The sequence below is a fragment of the Dipodomys spectabilis genome, unplaced genomic scaffold (assembly GCF_019054845.1).
Source record: "Dipodomys spectabilis isolate Male_0828 unplaced genomic scaffold, ASM1905484v1 ptg000188l, whole genome shotgun sequence".
In the NCBI taxonomy this organism is placed as follows: Eukaryota; Metazoa; Chordata; class Mammalia; order Rodentia; family Heteromyidae; genus Dipodomys; species Dipodomys spectabilis.
The window spans coordinates 5460172-5483853 of NW_024870865.1; the positions used below are offsets into that span (position 1 = coordinate 5460172).

A 23682-nucleotide genomic window follows, 5' to 3' on the forward strand; every position below is an offset into this window, starting at 1 on the left:
ACTCAGAGAGGTAGAGTTTCTTGCCCAAGGCTACACAGCTGCTGAAGGCCAGGGCTAGGATTTGCACCCAGGAAGTCTAACTCAGAGACCCTACTTACTTTGGTAACTCGTCTGACTCCCAGGAGAGGCCCCCAAGTCCTCTCTTCTGAACCCCATGGCTCTTCCTTTGGGGCTGGAGGCAGCCCCGGGGACACATGTGCCAGAGCTGTTTGTCTCTGCCCCTCGTTCTTTCTGAGTCCTTTGCTGTGTCCCACGGTTTTCCTGGACCACGGTGATGGGAACCTCAGAGGTCTGTCTAGTTCAGATCATCTGAGGCTGGCCTGTTCTGTCCCTAGAAGTGGAACAGAGCTGGGTGGGAGGTGGGGGTGGAGGCTTGGAGGTGTGAGTACACAATGATTATAAATAACCCAGCCCACTTTTCAGAGGCTATGCACACAGCTATGTATGGTATGCACGTGTGCATGTGTGTCGTGCATGTGTGTATGTGTGTGCAGGGCTTGTGGGGTGCATGTGTGGGCCTGCCATGGTCTCAAGTGGCTGGCTGTGTGCCTGGGGAGGTATCAGGGCTGGGGGCCTCCCAGGACCGCTGGGAGAGCTGGGCCATCTCTGAGAGGAGGCTGAGATCGGACAATGGAGTCCTCCAACCTGGATCCCCCTGTCCCCCCGCCCCCCTCCCCAGCCCCTAGCCTTTGTGGCTGGTTCTGGGTGTATAATCCCGTCATGGAACCAGGATCTATCTCCTAGCCCCTCCCTGCCACTGGCTCCTTCCTTCCCTGCCTGTATCCCCTCTTTTTAACTTATCCAACCTCCAGCTGACTCACTGCGCTCTGGCAAAGCCCCTCAGCCTCTGTTTAGGCATAAGGACCACCTCAGCTGACCTGTGACAGTGTCAGCAGCAGCCAGGGCTTGGTGGGTGTAAAACAGCCGGAAGTGGAGTCTCCATGGGGCCCTGCCCTCCAAACTGCGTGCTTTTGCATGCGATTTGCATAGAGCCCGCTGGAATTAGTTTGTTGCTCCTCCGTCTCCATCACTCCGTGTCGTCCTCATGGCTGGGTTTTGGAGGGGGCCAGAGGGGAGCCCTCGACCCATGCCTGGTCTTATACTGGGAGACACAGGGTCCGAGAAGGGCAGGACTGGCCGGGGTCCCTCAGCAATGGAGCCGGAAGCGAGGGTGTGGGGCTCACCTCAACCCCAGTACTTACTGAACAAACACTAGTGGTGTCTGACCTGCTCCAGAAATAGCCTGGTCTTGGGACACAGGAGTGACCACACAGACCTGGGCACTGGCCCAGGCCCTGGGGCCAGACTCAGACCAGACACAGGACAGAACACACATGTACACTGCGGGCAGTGGGGGTTCTGAGGATCGGCCTGTGTCTACAGAGCAGGGTGGAGGTCACCTGGGGTGGGGGTGGGGCCTCGTGACCTGAGAGGCGGCTCTGAGTGGGGACACTGGCGTGTTCTGGCTCCTGTAACTGCCCCTTAGCTGCCAGCTGTATCACGCAGCCTCAGACCATCATATTTATTTTGTAGGAGGGGAAACTGAGCATGGTGAGGGGGAGGGACTCTACCAGGTACCAGTTTGGCTGCAGGAAGCCAGGCCAGGATACCTGGCTTCACACTGGTTAGTCTGTATCGTCCAGGCCGGCATGGACCCGTGTTTATAGGCAAGGGTGGTCATGGAGGCTGGAGGTACAAACCTAAAGGCGCCTGTGGATGGGTGTTTTGAGGTGGTGGGCGGGGCTGCTCACCTGTGCAGGGCCAACTGTCCAATCACCTGCTTGTATGCACTCCCGGGCCCCGCCCCTCGCTAGTCAGTCTGTACAGCATACCCGGCGTCCCCAGCAGCTCCCTGGTGAGGGCTGGGAGGAGGTATGCACAAGGAGTCAGCTAATCCTGGGCTGGAACCTGGGTCTTGCAGGTGCATGATCTTGGGCTGCTTGCTTCATCTCTCTGAGCCTTGGTTTGTCCCTCTGTAAAGTGGGGGTAATTGTCTCACCAGGAAGGAGATTGTGAGGAAGACACAAGGCGTGGGCCCAAGGGCTGTCCTAACCCACCGGGGCATCCGTGGACCGGTGTCTGGGAGAGGCACGGAGCAAGGCTGCGTGCGATTGGCAGTGACGCGCTCCCGTCTCGGATCCTGCTTCCCAGGGCCAGGGGGACAGGCTGGTGACCCCCTCTTCCGTGACAGCATCCTGGGGGTGGCGTTCCCTAGCCTGGGCCAGGGAAGTGGTTCGTATGTGTGCGACCTCCCATCCCATCAGTCAAAGAGATGCCGGGAGCACACACTCGTCTGGATACTGTCTGGGTCTCTGAGGGGAGCGTGGCACACAGTAGGTACTCCATCAGTGCTGGTGGTGTTGGTTAACTCTTCACCTAGAGATGGCGGGGAGCATGTCCCAGGAAGCAAGACAGGCTGAGTGGGTCTGGAAAATCAGGCCTCCATGGGTGGTCCTGCTCCTTGGCATCGGCTCAGGGCCAGTAGCCCAGGAACAGTGTGAGAGAGGATGCACAAGAGCATCCTGCAGCAGGGCCACAGGGGGAGCTCACTAGATTATTCTGCCCCCCCTTACCCTCCCAGTGCCTGTGTGGCCTGGGTGAACACCAACTCTCAGCCTGTCCTTCAAGGTGAAGCAGTAATGAGCCCCTCTGGGGGGCCGAGGCCGGGCATGCAACACAGTACCAGCGCCCGTGAGTGCTGGCCATTAACGCTGGGACCACCGGGAACTTTACACAGTGGGTCGCAGGCACATTGGAAGCCGTTCCTGCACAAATGCACCTGCTGCCCAAGTGAACTCCGGAGCTGGAGCACTTGCACGAATGCACCTGCTGCCCAAGTGAACTCCGGAGCTGGAGCACTTGCACGAATGCACCTGCTGCCCAAGTGAACTCCGGAGCTGGAGCACTTGCACGAATGCACCTGCTGCCCAAGTGAACTCTGGAGCTGGAGCACTTGCAAGGCCCGGTAGCTCTGGGGAGGGAGGACGCAGGCCCTTTCTCATCTTATCTCAGTACCTTCCTGTACTTTCTGCACTTTCCAGCAAGGGCTCACAGCACCTTTATTACTACATTCCTCTTTGAGACTTGGTGCACTCTGGTTTTCTAGAGAGAGAGAGGAAGAAAACCACAACTCCTCCATCCTTCTCCCTGACATTGGTTGGGCTGTGTGCCACCCCTCCAGTAGAAATTGACAGCAGAGGGAAAGACCCGGGGCTGGGAGGGAGCTGGCGGCCATGGCCAGGGGCCTGGCTCCCTCCCCTGGCATGCCCATCTGGCTACCACACTCTGGTCCATGGCACAGATGGCCCCACCACCTCCTCCACCAGACAGGGCAGGCCTAGTTGGCTGGAGACACAGTCACCCAACAGCTGCCTACCCAGTCTCCTGTACCCACACAGTCCAGCCTGCCAGAACCAGGCCCCTCCTCAATACCCACCGGGATGCCCGTCCCCTCCCCAGCCATCGGGCCACCTGCCCTCGTGCAGGTCAGCAGCCACTGTTTCTCCACCCTTGAATATTCTTCGAAATACTTTTTTTTGGGGGTGGGGGTCCGGTCGTGGGGCCTGAACTCTGGGCCTGGGCACTGTCCCTCAGCTCTTCAGCTCAAAGCTAGTGCTCTACCACTTGAGCCACAGTGACACTGCCGGCTTTTTTCTTTTTGCTTATGTGGTGCTGAGGAATCGAACCCAGGGCCTCAGGCATGCGAGGCAAGCGCTCTGCCACTGAGCCACCTTCCCAGCCCCTACTTTTTTTTTTTAAAAAGAAAACCAAGCTGGGTGCTAGTGGCTCACGCCTGTCATCCTAGCTACTCAGGAGGCTGAGATCTGAGGATCACAGCTTGAAGCCAGCCTGGACAGGAAAGTCCATCAGACTCTTTTCTCCAACTAACCACTAGAAAACTGGAACTGGAGCTGTGACTCAAAGTAGTAGGCTCTAGCCTTGAGCAAAGAGCTCAGGAACAGTATATATAGGCCCTGAGTTCGAGCCCTACAACAGACAAAAAATAATAATTCAGTGATAGGCTCTGGCCATTTAAAGACATGATAGGCAGTGTGGTGTGCGACACCAGCACTGTTGACAGCTGCATACTACTCCACATGATGGTTGTGCCTCCATTTAACCAGTCCCCTGGTGTTGAGTGTGTAAGCTATTTCTCTTTACCATTTGATATGGATAGAGTTGTCCTGGATCTCTGGAACCCAAGGACGAAATTTTAGGGCATCTCAGAAAGGTCCTGAGTGTGCCACAGGCTTGATTTATTTTACAAATGGAGCTGAGGAAAAATGAGCTTGAGGAAGTCTGTGTGGGGGGGAGGGGTCTGGCCTTCTGAGCTGGGCTGATGCCTCACTGAGGATGCCTGGTGGGGAGGGGCCTGGGGAGGATGGGAGGCAGAGGAGGTGGTGGAGGGAGGTTGGACCCATGGTGGGAAGGGACGCTCTGCTGCCAGAACTTGCTTTGCAGAGACCCTGGCCAGGATGCCAGGGCCCAGAGCTGTGTGTGCTGCTGTCTGAGCTGCCTTGTGGGTGAAGGGGAGCGGAGGCGGGGGGAGGGATGGCCTTCGGGTGTGGGTGTGGGGTGTGGGGCAGGGGTCTGGCTCTGTTTGCAGAGGGCACTGTCAAGGTCATCGGGCGCCTTCTCTGGCCGCCTCGCCCTGCGCCTCCCTGGCCCACCACGCTGGCTGGAGGCTCTGGGACTCCCTTCCTGGCAGGTGGGGGGGGGGGGGACGGCACTGTGCCCAGCCAGGACAGCTGTGGCCAGGAGGGGTGGGGACCGAGGTGTCTCTGTCCCCATCCAGGCCGTCCATTGTGCTGCCCCCTTGGCTGCCAGGGAGCCTGGCCCCAGCCCACATTCCTGCTGTGATCCTCTGGGTCTCCAGGGTGGAACTGCCAAGCGTAAGGGGCACCGAGTTCTCACAGGACGGACGGAGGGCCTTTTGGGGACAGAGTCTACAAGGATCCAGAAAACTCAGTGAGCCTCCCCTACCCCACCCCCACCCCAGTGCTGAGCCTGCTTCTGGAGCTAGTCAGCTGCACTGTGTGTCTTTAGACAAATGGCTTTCCTTCTCTGAGTGCTGCTCCCGGGGCCCGATTCCAGCCCATCCACTCACCCCTCTTCTCGGGTGAGCAAATGCAAGGCTCTCTCCACTCTCCACCTCAGTGTCTAAATCAGTGGGGGAGGGAGCCAGATTTCTAGGGCTTTGTTTAGCCTAAAATAAAGGTCCCCTCCTGGTAACACAGGTCCTGGAGCTAACCTGCCAGAAATGAGCGAGCAGCCAGCCCTGCTTCGGGTACACGAACCCCGTTGCTTTTCACAATGGCTCTCTGAAGTCAGAGTGATCCTTATTCCCACTGGACCAAACAGGCTCTGAGAGATGGAGCAATCTGCGCAACCTCGAACCCTAGACTGTCTGAGCCTGAGGCCGGGATCCCAGTCTTTGCTCACAATTTTTTCTTCTGGTCACCAGGACATTGGCGCCCAAGTCTGGGTAATGAGGGGAAGGAAGCTCCGGCAAAACTAATTACACTTGATTCTGGTCTAGCTTTGGCCTGACAAGCCTGGCACAGGGCTGCTGGGCTCCCGGCCCCCTGCCAGCTGACCTAATTTGTAAGTGTGAGTGTGTGTGTGTGTGTGTGTGTGTGTGTGTGTATCTGTCTGTCTGTAACTCGCCCTTTCTTTCTCTGACCTCTCTCTTGCTGTGTGGCCTTGGCAGTGCCACCCAACCTCTCTGGGCCATGATGATCTCAGGTACATGGGACCTGATGGGAGAGATGCGAACAGGAGATGGATGAGACCCAGGGCTGTGCTCATTTTCCCTGCTCGCTTGCTCTTGCTGAGTTCTACCTGTTGCCGGCACCATCCTACGATCCTATTTAATTAGCATGGCAACTCCTCTGAGCTGCCTGCTCCCACCACCCCCATTTCAGAGGAGGAAGTGAGGTACTGAGTGATGGGGTTGCCTTGGCCTCTGTGCTGTGCTGTCCCCGCCCCCCGCTTCCCCCCCCCCCCCGGCAAGCTGCCCACGTGAAGGGCAGTGAGAGACCCCCACATTCGGCCGGCGGCTTGGGAGGGGGCTGAGACGGAGGCCGCGGTGGGAGATGATTGACATTGACCGGCCCCTCCCCCACCCCAGCCCTAGGAGACTGGGCCGCGGCCAGCTGCTCCTATGCTGCTCCTATGCAGCAAGGCCTGGCGACTGCCGGCCACGGTGGGGTGTGGTTCAGCTCCTGTGGCTAGGAGGAGAGACGGCAGGGTGTCGGCTTATTGGAAAGGTTGCTGCTTCTCAGCTGATGGTGTGTGTACACACACCTGCTGGGGTGTGTGTGTGTGTGTGTGTGTGTGTCTGTGTCTGCATCTGTCAGGTGGGTGCCAAGTCAGAGACAAGGAGGGGTGGCAGGTGGCGGCAGGAGGGCATGCTGTGGGTGTGACTGGCTCCATGCGGTGCAGGCGTGAGTGGGACTGTGTAAGAATGCTCAGCCGGCGTGTGCAGGGATGCGCAGGCAAGAGCATTCGGAAGAGGCCCCCCTGCTCACCTCTCTGCTAAGCCGGTCTCAGTGTCTGCATCTGTGGGCTGTGATGGGGGGCACAGGCCAGGCGCTCCCTCCACTGCCGCATCCTCAGTGGCTGGCCGTGGGAAGGGCCCCGGGAGGCTGGAAGCCCTCGGTGGTGGTTGTGTGGTGGTGCTGCCGCTGTGTATCTGCCCTGGGGTGGCAGTGGCAGGTGCTAGTTTCCCACAGGGCCTGTGTGTGCACACGTGGAGTGCAAGGAGGGAAGATAGATTTGTGTTGCAGGTAAAGGCAGCAGTGTGTAGCAGTGACATGTAAGTCAGGGACCAGGCCTGTGCATGGGGGCGTGTGTAGGAGTGTGTGTGAGGGCTGTGCACAGGGTGTGCATGGGAGTATTCATGGAAGCATGTTTGGGGTGTGTGTGGGTTTGCATAGAGGTGTGTGCAGGCATGTGTGGATCTGTGTGTGGGTTTGCACAGAGGTGTGCATGGAGGCCTACACAGGGGTGTGCACGGGAGTGTGCATGGAGGTATGAACGTGGCTGTGCTTGGAGGCATGCTTGAGTACCTGTGTATATATTCAGGGAGGGTGTATGGGTGTGTGTGACTATATCCATGAGTTTGGATATGCATGGAGGCGTACAAGGGGCTGTGCATGGGGGTGTGTGTGGGTGTGGGGAAGTGCACAGGCTGTGCATGAAGGTGTGCATGAAGGTGGGTGTAGGGGCTGTGCGGGAAGGTGTGCGTGGGTGTAGGGGCTGTGCGGGAAGGTGTGCGTGGGTGTAGGGGCTGTGCGGGAAGGTGTGCGTGGGTGTAAGGGCTGTGCGGGGAGGTGTGCGTGGGTGTAAGGGCTGTGCGGGAAGGTGTGCGTGGGTGTAGGGGCTGTGCGGGGAGGTGTGCGTGGGTGTAGGGGTGTGCACAGGGGCTGTGCATGGAGGTGTGTATGGGTACAGGGGCTGTGCATGGAGGTGTGCATGTGTGTAGTGGGCATGCACAGGGGTTGTGCATGGAGGTGTGTGTGGGTGTAGGGGTGTGCACAGGAATGTGCATGGAGTGTGTGTATGCAGTGGGTGTGCACAGAAGCTGTGCGTGGTGCGTGTGGTTGTAGTGAGTGTGCACAAAGGCTGTGCATGGAGGAGTGCATGGGTGTAGGGGCATGTACAGGAGCTGTGAGGGGAGGTGTGCATGGGTGTAGTGGGTGTACACAGGGGCTGTGTGGGGAGGTGTGCATCGGTGTAGGGGCATGTACAGGAGCTGTGAGGGGAGGTGTGCATGGGTGTAGGGGCATGTACAGGAGCTGTGAGGGGAGGTGTGCATGGGTGTAGGGGCATGTACAGGAGCTGTGAGGGGAGGTGTGCATGGGTGTAGGGGCATGTACAGGAGCTGTGAGGGGAGGTGTGCATGGGTGTAGGGGCATGTACAGGAGCTGTGAGGGGAGGTGTGCATGGGTATAGTGGGTGTACACAGGGGCTGTGTGGGGAGGTGTGCATGGGTGTAGGGGCATGTACAGGAGCTGTGAGGGGAGGTGTGCATGGGTGTAGGGGCATGTACAGGAGCTGTGAGGGGAGGTGTGCATGGGTGTAGGGGCATGTACAGGAGCTGTGAGGGGAGGTGTGCATGGGTGTAGGGGCATGTACAGGAGCTGTGTGGGGAGGTGTGCATGGGTATAGTGGGTGTACACGGGCTGTGTGGGGAGGTGTGCATGGGTGTAGTGGGCGTGCACAGGCTTGTGCATGGAGTGTGTGTGTGTAGTGTGTATACACAGGGGCTGTGTGGGGAGTTGTGCATGGGTGTAGTTGGCATGCACAGGTGCGTGCATGGTGTGTGTGTGTGTAGTGGGTATACACAGGGGCTGTGTGGGGAGGTGTGCATGGGTGTAGTGGGCGTGCACAGGCTTGTGCATGGTGTGTGTGTGTAGTGGGCATACACAGGAGCTGTGTGGGGAGGTGTGCATGGGTGTAGGGGCATGCACAGCTGCGTGGGGAGGTGTGCATGGGTGTAGTGGGCGTGCACAGGCTTGTGCATGGAGTGTGTGTGTGTAGTGGGTGTACACAGGAGCTGTGTGGGGAGGTGTGCATGGGTGTAGTGGGCGTGCACAGGCTTGTGCATGGAGTGTGTGTGTGTAGTGGGCATGCACAGGGGCTGTGTGGGGAGGTGTGCATGGGTGTAGTGGGTGTGCACAGGGGCTGTGTGGGGAGGTGTGCATGGGTGTAGTGGGCGTGCACAGGTGCGTGCATGGTGTGTGTGTGTAGTGGGTGTACACAGGGGCTGTGTGGGGAGGTGTGCATGGGTGTAGGGGCATGCACAGCTGTGTGGGGAGGTGTGCATGGGTGTAGTGGGTGTGCACAGGAGCTGTGCATGGAGTGTGTGTGTGTAGTGGGTGTACACAGGAGCTGTGTGGGGGAGGTGTGCATGGGTGTAGTGGGTGTGCACAGGGGCTGTGTGGGGAGGTGTGCATGGGTGTAGTGGGCGTGCACAGGTGCATGCATGGTGTGTGTGTGTAGTGGGTGTGCACAGGGGCTGTGTGGGGAGGTGTGCATGGGTGTAGTGGGTGTGCACAGGTGCGTGCATGGTGTGTGTGTGTAGTGGGTGTGCACAGGGGCTGTGTGGGGAGGTGTGCATGGGTGTAGTGGGCGTGCACAGGTGCGTGCATGGTGTGTGTGTGTAGTGGGTGTGCACAGGGGCTGTGTGGGGAGGTGTGCATGGGTGTAGTGGGCGTGCACAGGTGCGTGCATGGTGTGTGTGTGTAGTGGGTGTACACAGGGGCTGTGTGGGGAGGTGTGCATGGGTGTAGGGGCATGCACAGCTGTGTGGGGAGGTGTGCATGGGTGTAGTGGGTGTGCACAGGAGCTGTGCATGGAGTGTGTGTGTGTAGTGGGTGTACACAGGAGCTGTGTGGGGAGGTGTGCATGGGTGTAGTGGGTGTGCACAGGGGCTGTGAGGGGAGGTGTGCATGGGTGTAGTGGGTGTGCACAGGAGCTGTGTGGGGAGGTGTACATGGGTGTAGTGGGTGTGCACAGGGGCTGTGCATGGAGTGTGTGCGTGTAGTGGGTGTGCACAGGAGCTGTGTGGGGAGGTGTGCATGGGTGTCGTGGGCATGCACAGGTGCGTGAATGGGTTTGGGTCCAATTTGGCCTTGTGGGAGGTGAGTGCCTGAGTCAGGTGGTCACAAGTCTTTGCGGAGGTTTGTGAGGGGCATCTGTGGAGTGTGTGACGTGAAGATGGGGTATGTATCTCTGAACCTTCTAGGGCACACGTGCAGTTGCGGTGCTCTAGGTCAACCGGGGGTGCTGCTGTGTGCTGGGCTGTATTGCTAAGAAGCTTCAGGGGGAGGCAGACTGGGCTCAGAAGATATTGGTCGTAAGTGTAAATGTGTGTGTGTGTGCTGCATGAGTGTGCTACTGGGTTGTATTATCTACCAGTGTGTTATGTGTGTGGTACACTGGGCAGTGCAGTATGTACATGTGATATCAGTATCTGATAGCACAGTAACTGTCTTCCATCAGTTTCTCTGTGTATCTGTGTGCATTGGGTGGACACAGGTGTATCTCCTGTATGTACAGGTGATATTGGGCTATGTCCTCTTTCAGTTGCTTTGTGTGTGTGCACACATGCATGTGTGTGCATGCACTCGGTGTGGGTGTTGGGCACCAGAGGGTGGGGTTTACAGAGGGCCACGGAGAGGGTCAGGGAGAAGGTGCTGGGCATTTGGATCTAGTTAAGGCAATGGCATGGCTAATTATGCTCATTATGCATGAAATTATGCAAATGCAGGGGTCATCTAGGGATCAGAAGCGTTTTGTCCCCCTGCTCAGGCGGTGTGTGACTTCTAGTGCTCGCAGGTGATCTCCCCCACCCCCCTCCCATCTCCTGGGAGCCACCCTTGGCAGTCCTGGGGGGCCCTGTCCCATTGGTCCCGGCACCCCACCATCAAGCTCCCCAGCCTTCCAGGGTGAGCTGGGGGTGACTGGTTGGTAAGTCCCCCTGCTACCTCCCCTAGGTCTGCTTATTATTGGGAAAGAACATTCTCTTACAGGCAGGTTTGGAAAATCACTGAAGGTAGCCTCTCCCCAGCTTCCACTCATCCAGGAGAGGCTAAATTAAGATGTGAGAGAATTCTCCCTTCCACCGCCCTCTCTCCCCCACCTTCCCTTTTCCCCAAGCCTGTCAACTCTCACCTCCCTCTGCCCTCTACGTCTTCATCCTTGCCCTGTGCATGTCCTCCCCCCCCCCCCCATCCTCTATGCCTCCATGGTCTCTCCCTCTCTTCACCCGCATCTCTGTGGGGAGCTGGAGCTCCTGGTCCTTAGCATGGAGGAGATGGTCGTCATGGTAACCGTTGTCATGTGGATGGCTACTGAGCTAGGGATGAATAGTATCGAGGTGAGAGCTACCTGAGTCGAGGCTGGTAGGTTCACAGGAGGCTCTGTGTTGTCCCTCCGCCTCAGAGCCATACAGACACGTCCCCTCATACCACTTCCATGCCGGGCTTCTGTCGCCCCAAAGCCACGTGGCACTCTGTGCTTTCTGTGTCTGCCTTTCGGTGGATATGTTGGCAGTGTGTGTATTCTGGCTGCATCTCAGAGTGTGTCATTTTCAGGGTCTCTGAGGCTTTGGGTGTGTGTGTGTGTGTGTCTTATCTGGAAGCAGGGGTTAGGGACTAACATTAAGACTGGTCACCAGGAAATGAGGGAACTTCCTCTTGGACTTACCATGTTATCAGTTTGGGGTCCCAGGAAGGACAGCCCTCTTGTAGTCTACCCTCCTAGCCAGTGCCCTGCCAGCCACTCCAGAGCGACAGTGATTCCTGCTGGGCCCCAGACCTGTAGAGTGACTTCAGGCTGCTTTCTGCCTTTCTTGTGAATATACTTTTATTGGTATTATTAAGGGGTTATACAGAAGGGTTACCATCTCGTAAGTCACGTAATGAGTCTATTTTTTTCCCTTCTGTTCATGAGGCTAGAACTCAGGGCCTGGGTGGTGTCCCTGAGCTTTTGCATGCAAAGCGAGCACTCTACCTCTTTGAGCCACAGTCCACTTCCTGTTTTCTGGTGGTTTATTAGAGATAGGAGTCACAGGGACTCTTCCGCCCAGGCTGGCTTTGAACCGCGATTTGTCAGATCTCAGGATCACAGGCGTGAGCCACCAGTTCCTGGACATGTGTACATTTCTTTTCTGGACAATATCACCTCTTCCTTCACTTTTCCCCAGTCAGGCTGCTTTCTGAACAACTGGAGAGGCAGGTGCAGAGTCCCCAGAGGACTTGTGGAGGGAAGGGTGCGGGGACCTTGGAGCGCCCTGAGCCTGGGTCCTGGGGATTTGTTCTGGGCAGAAGCGGGAGCTGATGAAAGTTGGACAGTGGCTGCTCTGAGCTCTTGGAATGCTTACAAAGGAGGAAGACCCTATGATTAGTCACGAGAGCAATTACCCTAATTGTTCCACTCCATGACTCACTGGCAGAAAGTAAATACTGATTAATTCATTACTTTGAGATGTGTGTGTGTGTGTGTGTGTGTGTGTATTCCATGAGGGGTATCTCTTGGCTTCTTGCCCTGGCTGGGCTGGGTAGGACTTGGGAACAGGTGCTGGAAGCTGGGGACAGGAAGCCAGGATTGAGATTCTCTCTCAGCATTATACAAACGCCAGAAGGGCCCATCAGTGGCTGGGGTGTGAGAGGCTGAGCACAAAATACCATGCCAGTCCAGCCCTCTCCCACTCACCCGCCGTCCATGGCTCCCAGCGCCATTCATGCGCTGCCAGTGCTTGGGCACTGAGGTCACCCAAACCTCTGGGCTCATCTGATGTACAATCTGGATGAAAAACGACCTGTTTCCAAGAGAAAGCCACCACCCAGACATGGACGGCTTCCTATGAAGTCCTCCCCGCTGCCCCACCTCACTGGTTTTCTAGCCTCAACCGCCGGGTGAGGCTGGAGGGCGAGGCAGGCCGGCTGCAAGGGCACTGGCTGCATCTCCCCGACCTTGGGGCCTTTGCTTATTCCATTCCCTGTGTGAGATTGCCTTGCTCTCTCCAGTTCATGGACGATGACCCAAACACTGTGTGCTTCAAATCCTTGAACCGGAAGTTGTCCCCCATTCCCAAAAGGCTTTCACGAGAGGTGGCGGGTCTTGGGCTGAGGCAGAGCAGAGCCATGCCTGCCCTCTCTGGGGTCTGCAGCCCTGCCTTTGAGGTCCCTAGTGCTGGACAGAGTTGGAGCCAGGATCCCGACTCGGCTTCCTGGCTCCGTGAATTGGAGCTTTGGAGAAGATGCCTTCTCCCCCTGCTGACCCTGTAAAGGGAAGCAGTAAGTGGGTTCCACACTGAGTTTGTTCCTTGGACTGCAATGAGGCAGTTGAGGCCGGAGCTAACTTCCTGTTTGGGGAAGATACAAAGCCAGGGCTGGAGCCAACACCACAAGCTCTCCTTCTCCTTCCTGCACCCCCCAAAGTGCTTCCTTCTTGGACCCCACACCTCCCTGCACCCAAGGCTGTCTGATAAGGAATTTGGGTACCACTTAATGCCCTAAGACAAGACTGGATCTCATCATATCTCAGCCCTTTATCGGCCTGGAGGAGCACCTGCTGCATACTGGGTGTAAATCACTGCACTGCGTGTGGATCACCTCATGGTGTGTGAACCAGTGTACTGCGTGTGAACCAGAGCACTCTGTGTGAACCAGTGCACTGCAGGTGAATCAGAGCACTCTGTGTGAACCAGAGCACTCTGTGTGAACCAGTGCACAGTGTGTGAACCAGTGCACTGCAGGTGAATCAGTGCACTCTGTGTGAACCAGTGCATGGTGTATGAACCAGAGCACTCTGTGTGAACCAGAGCACTCTGTGTGAACCAGTGCACTGTGTGTGAACCAGTGCATGGTGTGTGAATCAGTGTGCTGTGTGTGAATTAGTGTACTGCGTGTGAATCAGGGCACTGCATACTAATCAGTGTACAGTGTGTGAATCAGTACACTCTGTGAATCAGTGTACTGCGTGAGAATCAGTGAGCTCTGTGTGAATCAGTGCATGGTGTGTGAATCAGTGTGCTGTGTGTGAATCAGGGTGCTGTGTGCTAATCAGTGCACTGCATGTGAATTGGTACACTCTGTGTGCATCAGTGCACTGCATGTGAATCAGTGCGCTCTGTGTAAACCAGTGCACTGCATGTGAATCAGTGCGCTCTGTGTAAACCAGTGCACTGCATGAGAATCAGTGAGCTCTGTGTGAATCAGTGAATGGTGTGTGAATCAATGTGCTGCGTGTGAATCGGCACTGTGTGATAATCAGTGCACAGTGTGTGAATCAGTGCACTGTGTGTGAATCGGTGTACTGTGTGTGAATTGGTGATGGTATGTGAATCGGTGCACTGGGTGTGAATTGCACTGCGTGTGAATCGGTGCACAGTGTGTGAATCAGTGCATGATGTGTGAATTGGTGCACTGGGTGTGAATCAGTACATGTTGTGTGAATCGGTGCACTGCGTGTGAATCAGTACATGGTATGTGAATCGGTGCACTGTGTGTGAATCCATACATGGTATGTGAATCGGTGCACTGCGTGTGAATCGGTGCACTGCATGTGAATCCATACATGGTATGTGAATCGGTGCACTGCGTGTGAATCCGTACATGGTATGTGAATCGGTGCACTGGGTGTGAATCGGTGCCCTTTCTGTGACTCAGTGTACTGCGTGAGCATCCACACTCCTTCCCTTCACAGCCCAGCATGGCAGTGCTCTTCGATGAGGCAGTGTTCTTCACTGTAACTTGCTCCAGATCCCACATTTAGGAAGCGATGGGTCTCAGACTCAAACCCAGCTCTAGTTCTTCTACTCAGGGGTTCGGGTCAAGGTCCTGGGGCAGCCCAGGGGTCCCTGGTGGTGGTCATCAGGCATCTTGAGTGGGTAGGAGGTGGCCGCTGGCCGGCTTCTGGCTCTGTTACCCGCATGGACGTGATGTGGCCTGCCAGGCTACTGGCCTCCGATGCTGAGCCCTGCGTCTGTCTCTACTCTGCTAGGCTCAGCGCTGGCGCAATGAGAACTTCGAGCGGCCCGTGGACCTCGAGGGCTCTGGGGATGATGACTCCTTTCCCGATGATGAACTGGACGGCCTCTATTCAGGGTCGGGCTCGGGCTGTAAGTACCTCCCTGGGCTTTCCCTACCTCTCAGTAATGATCCTTTTGCACCTAGGCCCCACTCCCAGGAGTCTTCTTAGGCCCTCTAGAATGAGCTTCCCACTGTACAGAGGTCTCACGGTTCCCAGGAATGAGAAGGGCAGAGTCCTCTCTGGAGGGAGCAGGCCAGGGAGGGGCGGACTCCCAGCTCTCCATGTCCTCTTGCCTCTGAGCCTCCACTGTGCTGCTCAGTCTTTGCATCCTGCTGTCCCTGCTCTCTTTTTCCCTGGCAGGAAACAGGGACACCCTCCTAAGCCAGTGTTCCTGGCACTGCTCCACCCATGTGGAGGAGCTCAGCTGGCCATGGCAAGTCCTCAGCACAGACAGCTTGATTGGCTCCTCTGGCATCCAATCCGCTGAGGCCAAGGGCAGGGTTAAGACAGGGATGCTGGCTGGGAATGTGGCTCAGTGGTAGAGTGCTTGCCTAGCATGCAGGAAGCCCTGGGTTTGATTCCTCAGTACCACATAAACAGAAAAAGCCAGAAGTGGCACTGTGACTCAAATGGTAGAGTGCTACCCTTGAGCAAAAGAAGTTCAGGGATAGTGCCTAGGCCCTGAGTTCAAGCGCCAGGACAGGAAAAAGAAAAAAAAATGACTGGGGGCTGGTGCCTGAGCCCTGGAAGTGGTCACTGAAGTAGGTGGCAGAGGTGGCCCAGGAGGGGTCCAGAGTATACACTTTAGAACTGGCTGTGTACTTTCCAGCTGGCTTCTTTAGGGTTGTGCTTTTTAAAATCTTGGTAGAAATCCTTCCTAAGCCAGGTGCCGGTGGCTCACGCCTGTAATCCTAGCTTACTCAGGAGGCTGAGAGCTGAGGGTCGAGGTTCAAAGCCAGCCCAGGCAGGAAAGTCCAAGAGACTCTTATCTCCAACAAACCACTAGAAAACCGGAAGTGGCGCTGTGGCTCAAGTGGTAGAGCGCTCGCCTTGAGCTGAAGAGCTGAGGGACAGCGCCCAGGCCCAGAGTTCAAGCCCCGTGATCAGGGGTGAAAAAAAGAAATAAATCCTTCCTAAAGGGTTACGTCTCTGCTTCCAAACCTGCCCACCCGATTCTCCCCCCTCGCCCGCCTGGCTCTTGCTCAGTCATCTCACGTCCCTCCAAGTTCCTTTGATTATCTGGGGCTGAGTCGGTCAGATGGCCCAGGAACATCCTCTCTTGCAGCCTATCCTGGCCTGGGAAAGGGGCTTAGTAACCCACTGCCTTGAGCTCATGCTGAGTGTGTCCCTCGGTCATGCCTTTAACCCCCACTGAAACCTGCGGCCAGAAGAACCGTGGTTGCTACTGCAGGCCCGGTGGGCTGGACTAGTGAGGGAAGGCCTCCTGGCTGTGGTGGCCCTGGAAGATTTGGGGCTAGGTGAGAGATGGTGGCCAGTCTCCCTCCTGTCCCTCATGTGTTCCTGGGAAAATAGGGCGGGGAGGGAGCGGGGTGTCCCGTCACGCTCGAGAGACCCCCCCGCCCCCCGCGCTGGCACCCGCCTCGCTCCCCAGGACGCTTCCTCTTTCCACCCCTCAGACTTCGAGCAGGAGTCGGGCCTGGAGACAGCCATGCGGTTTGGCCCTGACGTGGCCCTGGCCACGCCCACCACGCCCGCTGTGCTGCCCACGGAGGACATCCAGCCCGTGGGCTCCCCGGTTGAAGAGCTCCCCTCCGAGCACCCCAGCCCAGAGCCCGTCACCAGCCCCCCGGTGGTGACAGAGGCCCCGGAAGAGCCCAGCCAGGGAGCCACCACCATCTCCACCACCACGGCCGCCACTGCCGCCGCCACCGCTGCCGTCACCGCCGCCACCACCACGGAGGCCCTGACCGCGGCCACGGCAGCCACCACAGCAGCCACCACCGTCCCCAGCTCCCCCGCGGCGGCCCCTGCCACGGCCACCGCTGCAGTCGTAAGGACCACCGGCGTGCGGAGGCTGCTGCCTACCCCACTGACCACGGCCGCCACGGCCCGGGCCACCGTCCCCACGGTGCCCTCGCCGCCCACCACCGTGGCTGGCGTGGACACAGAGTCCCCGACGCCCAGGCTGGCCAGCACAGCTACCTCCCGGCCCAGAGCCCTTCCTTGGCCAGCCACCACCCGGGAGCCCGATGCCATCAAGAGGATTACCCTGCCCCTGGGGACAACTGTCCCCGGTCCCACAGAGGTGGCTCAGGTGGGTGTGGCTGGGGCATGAGGGAGGAGGGGTGGGACCGGGTGGGGGTCAGAAAGTGCTGGAATGAGCCAGGCAGGGGTGGAGGGGCCGGAGGACCGGGCTGCGTGCAAGTCCCAGGAGGGCAAGTGTAAGTCCCTCAGATGGGGTGACCGGGGACGGGGCGTGTGTGCCTGTGTGTGTGCGTGCGCTTGCGTGTGTGTCCTGACATTGGGAGGGAAGGACCTGGGTGGGGAGGGGGTGACAGGGAGGACCCTAGTAATGGCCACGCCCTCAGCAGCCTGCCAGCTTGGATCTCATTTGCCCACGTGACTCCAAGCACGTCGCCTCCTCTCTCTCCTTCCCCGCATCTGTGAAGAGGAGAAAGCCGTTGGCGGCGCTGTGGGATTGAGGTCTCCAGGCATGTTGAGGGTGCTCGGGACAGCGTGTGGCCCTAGAGACAGGGCACGCGTGGCTTCCCATCGTCCTTGACGTCCCCGCCGTGGGCCTGAGCCTGGTGGCCTCTGACCGCAGAAGCGCCGTTAGCTCAGCTGCGGACCGCGCCTGGCCTGGCTCTGTGCTTCCCACCCCCACCTGCGGGGGGCGCTGCCACCAGTCCCTCTTACGGAAGAGGCAGCTGAAGCACAGGGTGTGGAAGGCATCTTTTGTGGCTCCATAGCCAGTGGTGGAGTCGGCCCCGGATGCCTGCGGACGCCAGCTCTTGTGCTTGTGTTTGGGGTGATACCAGTCGGGGTGCCGGTGAGGTAAAGGTGGCCAGGGAGGAAGGGCATCAGGGCAATGGGAGCTGCGGCTCATGCGGGTGGCCCGCACGGAGGGGTCGTGATAGCCCTGGGCAGGCACTAAAGCCCTCCGCTTCGGCTCTCCCTCCAGGAGTGCCAGTCCCTTGGTCCCCCACCAGCCCCCCAAGTGCAGGGTTTTCCTCTGGTGTTTCCCATGAGCCGAGGGCCGAGCAGGAAGGGGAACAATGGTGAAGCTGAGCACTGGACGGGAGCCAGGGCCTGGGCTGCAGGTGCAGCCCCCACACACTGCCTGTCTTTGCCTCCCCCTGGCCCCTTCCCATGCTCTCTGCAAAGCAGCTGCACCCCTGCCCTGAACGCTCCCTCTGCCCTCACTTTGGTCCTGAAGGAGGGAATGAGGAAGTGGGGGGGGAGGGGCAGGCCCCAAGGGCTGACTCCAGGCCAAGGTGCTCACCTCTGCCCTGGCCACGGGGTGGGAGGGCGGGGTGGGGTGGAGGACAGGTCCCTAGATGGCTTCTTCATCGGAAGTCCCCAAGGATTGTTCTACAGCCAGAGGGGAAGTGATGGGGACAGGAAGTGGACAGGATGTAGCCAGACTGAGAATAGAGGCCGCACCGTAGAGTGATTTGAAACACAGACCGTGGAACTGGAGAGCCTTGGATCTGAGTTCTGCTGCTAACCCGTACCAGCTGTGTGTCCTTAGGCATGCCGCTGAACCTCTCTGAGTGTAATTTATTATCACCCAGGGTGATGATACCTCCTCCTTCATGGGTTGATCATTTAGGGCCACTGTTCACAAGTATGGCGGGTGCTTAGCTTAGTGGGTGCTGGCACCACTGGGTGATGGGGCGATGGCGCAGGCTTATGTGGAGGAGTGCCCAGGGGCACTGCACCTTGGTCTGTGGGCTCACACCCCTCTCTCTGCAGACCCCAACTCCAGAATCCTTCCTCATCACCATCCGGGGTGAGCCAGAGGTGCCGGTGAGCGGGGGTCCCAGCGGGGACTTTGAGCTGCCAGAGGAGGAGACCACCCAGCCAGACACAGCTAACGAGGTGGTGGCTGTGGAAGTTCCTGTGGCCAAACCGTCACCCCCGTCCGGGACACTGCCCAAGGGCGCCCGCCCGGGCCCGGGCCTTCTGGACAATGCCATCGACTCAGGCAGCTCTGCAGCTCAGCTCCCTCAGAAGAGCATTCTGGAGCGGAAGGAGGTTCTCGTAGGTAAGGCCTGAGCTCTGGCCCGGGGAGCCTGTCTCTCTGGGAACCCAGAAAAGTGTTCAAGGCATCCTGGGTGCCCAATAGAAAGAGGAAGCCGACCGACGACCCCCTCTTCCCCTGACCTTTGCCCTTCCAGTCTGACCTTGACTTTCTCTCCATCTCTGGCACTTTCCTTTGTGCTCTCTGATCCCAGCTTTCCCAGTTACTCTGGTTGTCCCGAAGGACTTTCCTTCCTGAGTTCTGATCTCTGGTCCATCCTTTGGTTCGACCTTCACCTGCCCTTGACGACAGTCCTTAGGACCTGTTGGGCTACGTCCTGGCTCCCCACCTGGGGCAGCTGCCATCTCCCCAGGCCTCTCTCTCATGGGGAGAGCGGGGAGGCCTGTTGTGCTGACTAGATGCCGAGGAACGCGTTTGTCCAGAAGCTTCGGCGCCAAGCAGGTGTCATAATCCAGTGGGCAGGGTGTCTTCTTTCCTGGCCATTTTGAAACTGTGGTACAACTTGGAGGGGAGGGCACGGCTCACACACCTCTCATGGGACCGGCAGGAGGACTTAGTGTGTTAGGTGATGAGCACTGGGGGCCGGTGAGCGCCTGGAATGGTGCATCACCAAAAACTTGAACCCCAGACCCAGGATCCCCACCCCAGCGCCCACCTCTGGGCCTTCAGCTCCCCCTCCCGCTCCGGGGCCTTGACCTCCGTCTCTTCCTCCACAGCTGTGATTGTGGGCGGTGTGGTGGGCGCCCTGTTTGCCGCCTTCTTGGTCACGCTGCTCATCTACCGCATGAAGAAGAAGGACGAGGGCAGCTACACGCTGGAGGAGCCCAAGCAGGCAAGCGTCACCTACCAGAAGCCTGACAAGCAGGAGGAGTTCTATGCCTAGAGGAGCCGCAGTGCCTCCTGCAGCCTCAACACCTCCCTCCCCTCCCCGTCCCCAGCCAGCCCCCGCAGCCCAGGCCTGGGACCAGGAGCCCAGCCCCAGGTCTTCTCTGCCCTCCTTGTCAAAGCCTGCCCGGGCTGCCAGCATCACGCAGACCATCCCTGAGCAACGGCACACTGCCACCCGCCCCAGACTGTGCCCTTACAAGCTCCTCTCTTGTACCCACCACCACCAGCCTGGGGCTTCGGGACCTTATGTCTGATGGACAGGAGGAAAGAAGCTCCTGTTTGGCTGGTGGAAGCAGGGGAAGGGCTGGGACTGGAGATGGCCCGAGGCTGTCCGCTCACCTGCTCATCCTGCGGGGCTGGGGTGAGCGCTCCTTTCTGGGGTGGAGAGGCAGTCAGGCTGGTTTTCAGGACCAATATGTGGCAAACTGAGCTCTCAAAATCATCCAGACACTGAAGCCTCTTGCTCTTGTCCCAGGGCCTGTCTCTGCCTGGGTGAGAGGGTGCCCTTGATCACCAGCCTGTCCCCGTGGGAAGACTGGGGCTCCTCCTCCACCCAGCGCACACGCGCCCAGGCTGCGCCCCTTTCTCCAGTGTCTCCCGGGGAACGGCTTCCCGTGGGCTCAGGGGCCACCCGGGATGGGGAGAGGCAACACTCTCCTGTGAATGGTCTCCACCCGGTCGCCCACTTTCCCACACACACTGCCATGTTCACACCCACGACAGAAGCACGTGACAGGAAATCATATGTAGCCCTGACTGCCCAGACGACACTGAGACCAACAACCCGCCCCATCTCCCCCCAACGACGTTTCTGTTCATGCAGTGCCCAGTAAACCCACAAACCCGCAACGCAAGCCACCGGCCACGCGCGGGCTCCTCCTCTGTCCCCCCTACATACATGCAACCCGACACATGCCGCCTCCCGGGGAAGGTGGAATCAAGCTGGAGCACTCAGCCCATATTGGGTCCCCTAGAGTTGTCCCATTTCCACTCGGTGCCCACACCAGCCACCTTGCTGCCGCCCCCCCAGCCTTGTCAGACAATCCCACAGGGATGCACAATCTCACCGTACATGAGCCACACTTGTGCTGGAGGAAGACAGGAGGGCACCCACCTTTCCTGGAATGAAGTGTGGTGGTGGTGTGTATGTGTGTGTGTGTGTGTGTGTGCGCGTGGGGTAGGAGTGGGGGTCATGGCCTCAGCCTTTCAGGGCTTTGTGCACCTGTGGGCCTGGCCTCACACCCGGCTGCTTCCTTCCCTCCTGTGGCCCACAGGGGAGGCTCAAGGCCAGCCCCCAGCAACCTGGGGTGATGAGGCTCCTCCAAGGCTGAAGGAAGATGGCCCAGGCGGTGGAGGGAGCTTGGCTCTCCCAGGACCAAAGGCCCAGGTGGAGGGGGCAGCTCCGGCTCCGTGTCTCCCCACGTCCCCTTCCTGCTGTGAGCCAGGGGCTGACTCTGCCTCCCAGGACACACGTCTCCAAAGTGCCTGTGAGGGCGGGCCTCCGCCCCGGCCCTCCGCCCCACAGCCTTCCAGGCTGACCTCAGACCCACCTACCCCCAGCCTCCCTGCGGACACCTGCTGGCCCCTCTGACCCAACAACTCTGCCACGCTGGTTGATGCTGCCTGGACTCCCAGCTGGCAGCAGCCCATCCAGCGCCCCAGGCCCCACGGGCAGAGCGTAGATGTGCAGGGGCAGGTGGCCGTGGGGGAGAGGTGTCACAGGCCCCCCAAGCCCACCTCCCTTTCTTTGTTACTCCTGAAAGTGGGACCATTTTGTTGGTATTTTCAGACATGGGGTCACCATTCTCCGTCCTGGGGGGAAGGAGGTGCCCGGTGGGGGCTCTAGGTAGGAGCCGAAGGGACGTGGTGTGAGTTCTGATTGGCTGGCCCCCCCCACCTCTCACTCATAACCCAGATTCACATCAGCTCCTCCCCGCCCCCCTGCAGTTTATTTTCTGTTACTTGTCAAGATTCCCTGGCGGCAGACTTCAGCGGGCTGGGGGGTCGGGGGGAGGCTGAGGCCACAGGGGCAGCATCCCAGAGCTACAGCAGCTTGTGTTTCCCCAGGGGTGGGGGGGGTCACACTTCCAGGCTGGGCTCCATCTTTCAGACCCCAAGTCTGCCTCGGTGGGCCCAGGGCTTTGTAAGAAAGTCAGTGGATCCCAGTCTTTGAAGAAGGGCCGGAGCGGGAGGAACTCTGGGCCCAGGAGACCTGGAAGGGGCGGTTTGGCTTCCACCAGCCCTGTAGCAGAAAGGTCAGATACAGGGAGCAGAAGACGACCCAAGTCCCCCCAGCCCTCGCCTCCTCCTGGGTGGGCTACTGGCCAATGGGCAGAGAGGAGGCGGTGCCCAGGGACCCGGCATGGGGGGCGGGGGGATGGAGACCCAGCAGTGAGCACTACTGCATTGGGTTGAAACCCACGTTTCACATCCTGTGGGCTGCCTCTGGATTTGGGGCTGGGAGCTCAGCCTCTTGGCACAGCCTCCCCCATTTTGTCCTAAGCATTTGAGAGACAGGCTGAGGGCTTGGTCCATGGAGCCGTGGACAGGAGGCCAATGTTTAATGGCTTTGTCCTTGTGAAGTTTCCTGGTCTGAGCAGCCCAGCTGCCCTGGACCAGCCTGACGGGGAGCAGGGTGCTTCTCAAGAGAGTGCGGCTCAACGGATGAGCTGGAGCCCTCTGTGGTGCAATGTGGGGTGTAGGGTTCCCCCACTCTAGGTACGGTTTGGTACGTGCAGGGCCTGCCCAATCGGGTCCACAGACACCCTGATGCTTCCTAGAGGGTGTCCGGGGCCCTGGCGTTTCCCGGAAGCACAGCGCATTCCAAATGAGAGGGAGCTTGTGTGGCTGGAGCGGTCTGTCCTTAGCTTTGGCGTTTGGAGACTGCAGCGCAGGCTGAGGACCCTAGGGCAGCAGGCGGGGCTTGCACTGTCTTCTCCACGCCCCCTGCAAGGCTGGTGGGCCCCTTGGTGGCTGCAGGCCTGTGGCAGGGGTGGAGGGTGCTCAGGCCAGGCTCAGCGGTTGACACAGCTGCCCCCTCTAGGCCCAGGTCACACATGGAGCAGACCTGGCTTTGCCTCCAGGGCAGGGGGGGGGTCTCGGCTCTCCTGGCTTTCCTCTGTCAGCTGCATTCCCGGGCTCACCTCGCCAGGCCTCCTGTCTGTAAATAGAAGCCCACAAACTATGTACAGATTTAGAGACGCCACCTGGGCCCTGAAAGTCACCATCTGAGCGCCAAGGGCTCCGGCATCTCCCAGGTGCCTGCCCGGCGCCCCTGTGCCCCCGGCCCCAGCGTGGCGAATGCATGTAAATATTTTTCGTAGGCAGCGTGGCTCCAGGGAGCCCCCCCCCGAAGACAGTGTCCCCCCCCTCCCTCCGGTGCGTGCTTTCTCCTGTACAGAGACAACTCCCCCCTCCCCCAACCCGGCCTGCGACAGCTGGGAATCTGTCCTTCCCTCCCCCAGACCGTCCTACCCCATTCGCTCCCCATAACCTGTTTATTAATCATACCTGTCCTGAGTTTCTGGCCAAAACTTCAAAGGAGGAGAAGCGGAGGAGAGAATGGACAGAGCCTGGCGCCGCCCGCTGTGGGCGCTCACCCGCCCCCGCCTTGGGAAGGAGCTGGTTTGGTTTTTTTGTTTTGTTTGTTTTGTTTTGTTTTGTTTTTAACATTTCCCGTGCTGTGCCCATTTATAAGAGGAAATAAAATTAAGCTGAAAGGAAGCACCGTGGCCCCAGAGTGAGATGAATATGGAGGCTGGAGCTCACCCTCAGCCTCCTTCCCTGTAAAAGGGGTGAAGGGGGGAAGGGGGGAGGGGGGAAGGCGGGAGGGAAATGGACCCACAGCCCCTCACGGGAGCCGTTGGGGTAAAAGCTGCCCTTGGTTGAGGGTTTGGGCAGCACAGAGCTGAGCGCGGTGAGGCCAGTGGGTGGGGGTGCAGTGGGGTGGGTGGAGGGCTGGGGTGGGGGTGGGGTTCCCCTCCAGCAGGCGGAGAATGCTGGCTTTAGAGCGCCAAGAAAATCAT

The 23682-nt window shown here is 58.8% G+C and overlaps 1 protein-coding gene across 1 annotated transcript in view; it reads left to right on the plus strand.

The window, feature by feature from the left end:
• The window catches only part of Sdc3 (syndecan 3), a 39130-nt gene extending 15750 nt beyond the window's left edge, over nt 1-23380 (plus strand). Inside the window, exons 2-5 of the mRNA XM_042695664.1 lie at nt 14515-14632; nt 16182-16819; nt 18481-18772; nt 19486-23380. Of these exons, the coding sequence (XP_042551598.1) occupies nt 14515-14632; nt 16182-16819; nt 18481-18772; nt 19486-19652 (1215 nt within the window). The 3' untranslated portion in view covers nt 19653-23380. The remainder of the gene's footprint in view (nt 1-14514; nt 14633-16181; nt 16820-18480; nt 18773-19485) is intronic.
• The last annotated feature ends 302 nt before the right edge of the window (nt 23381-23682 follow it).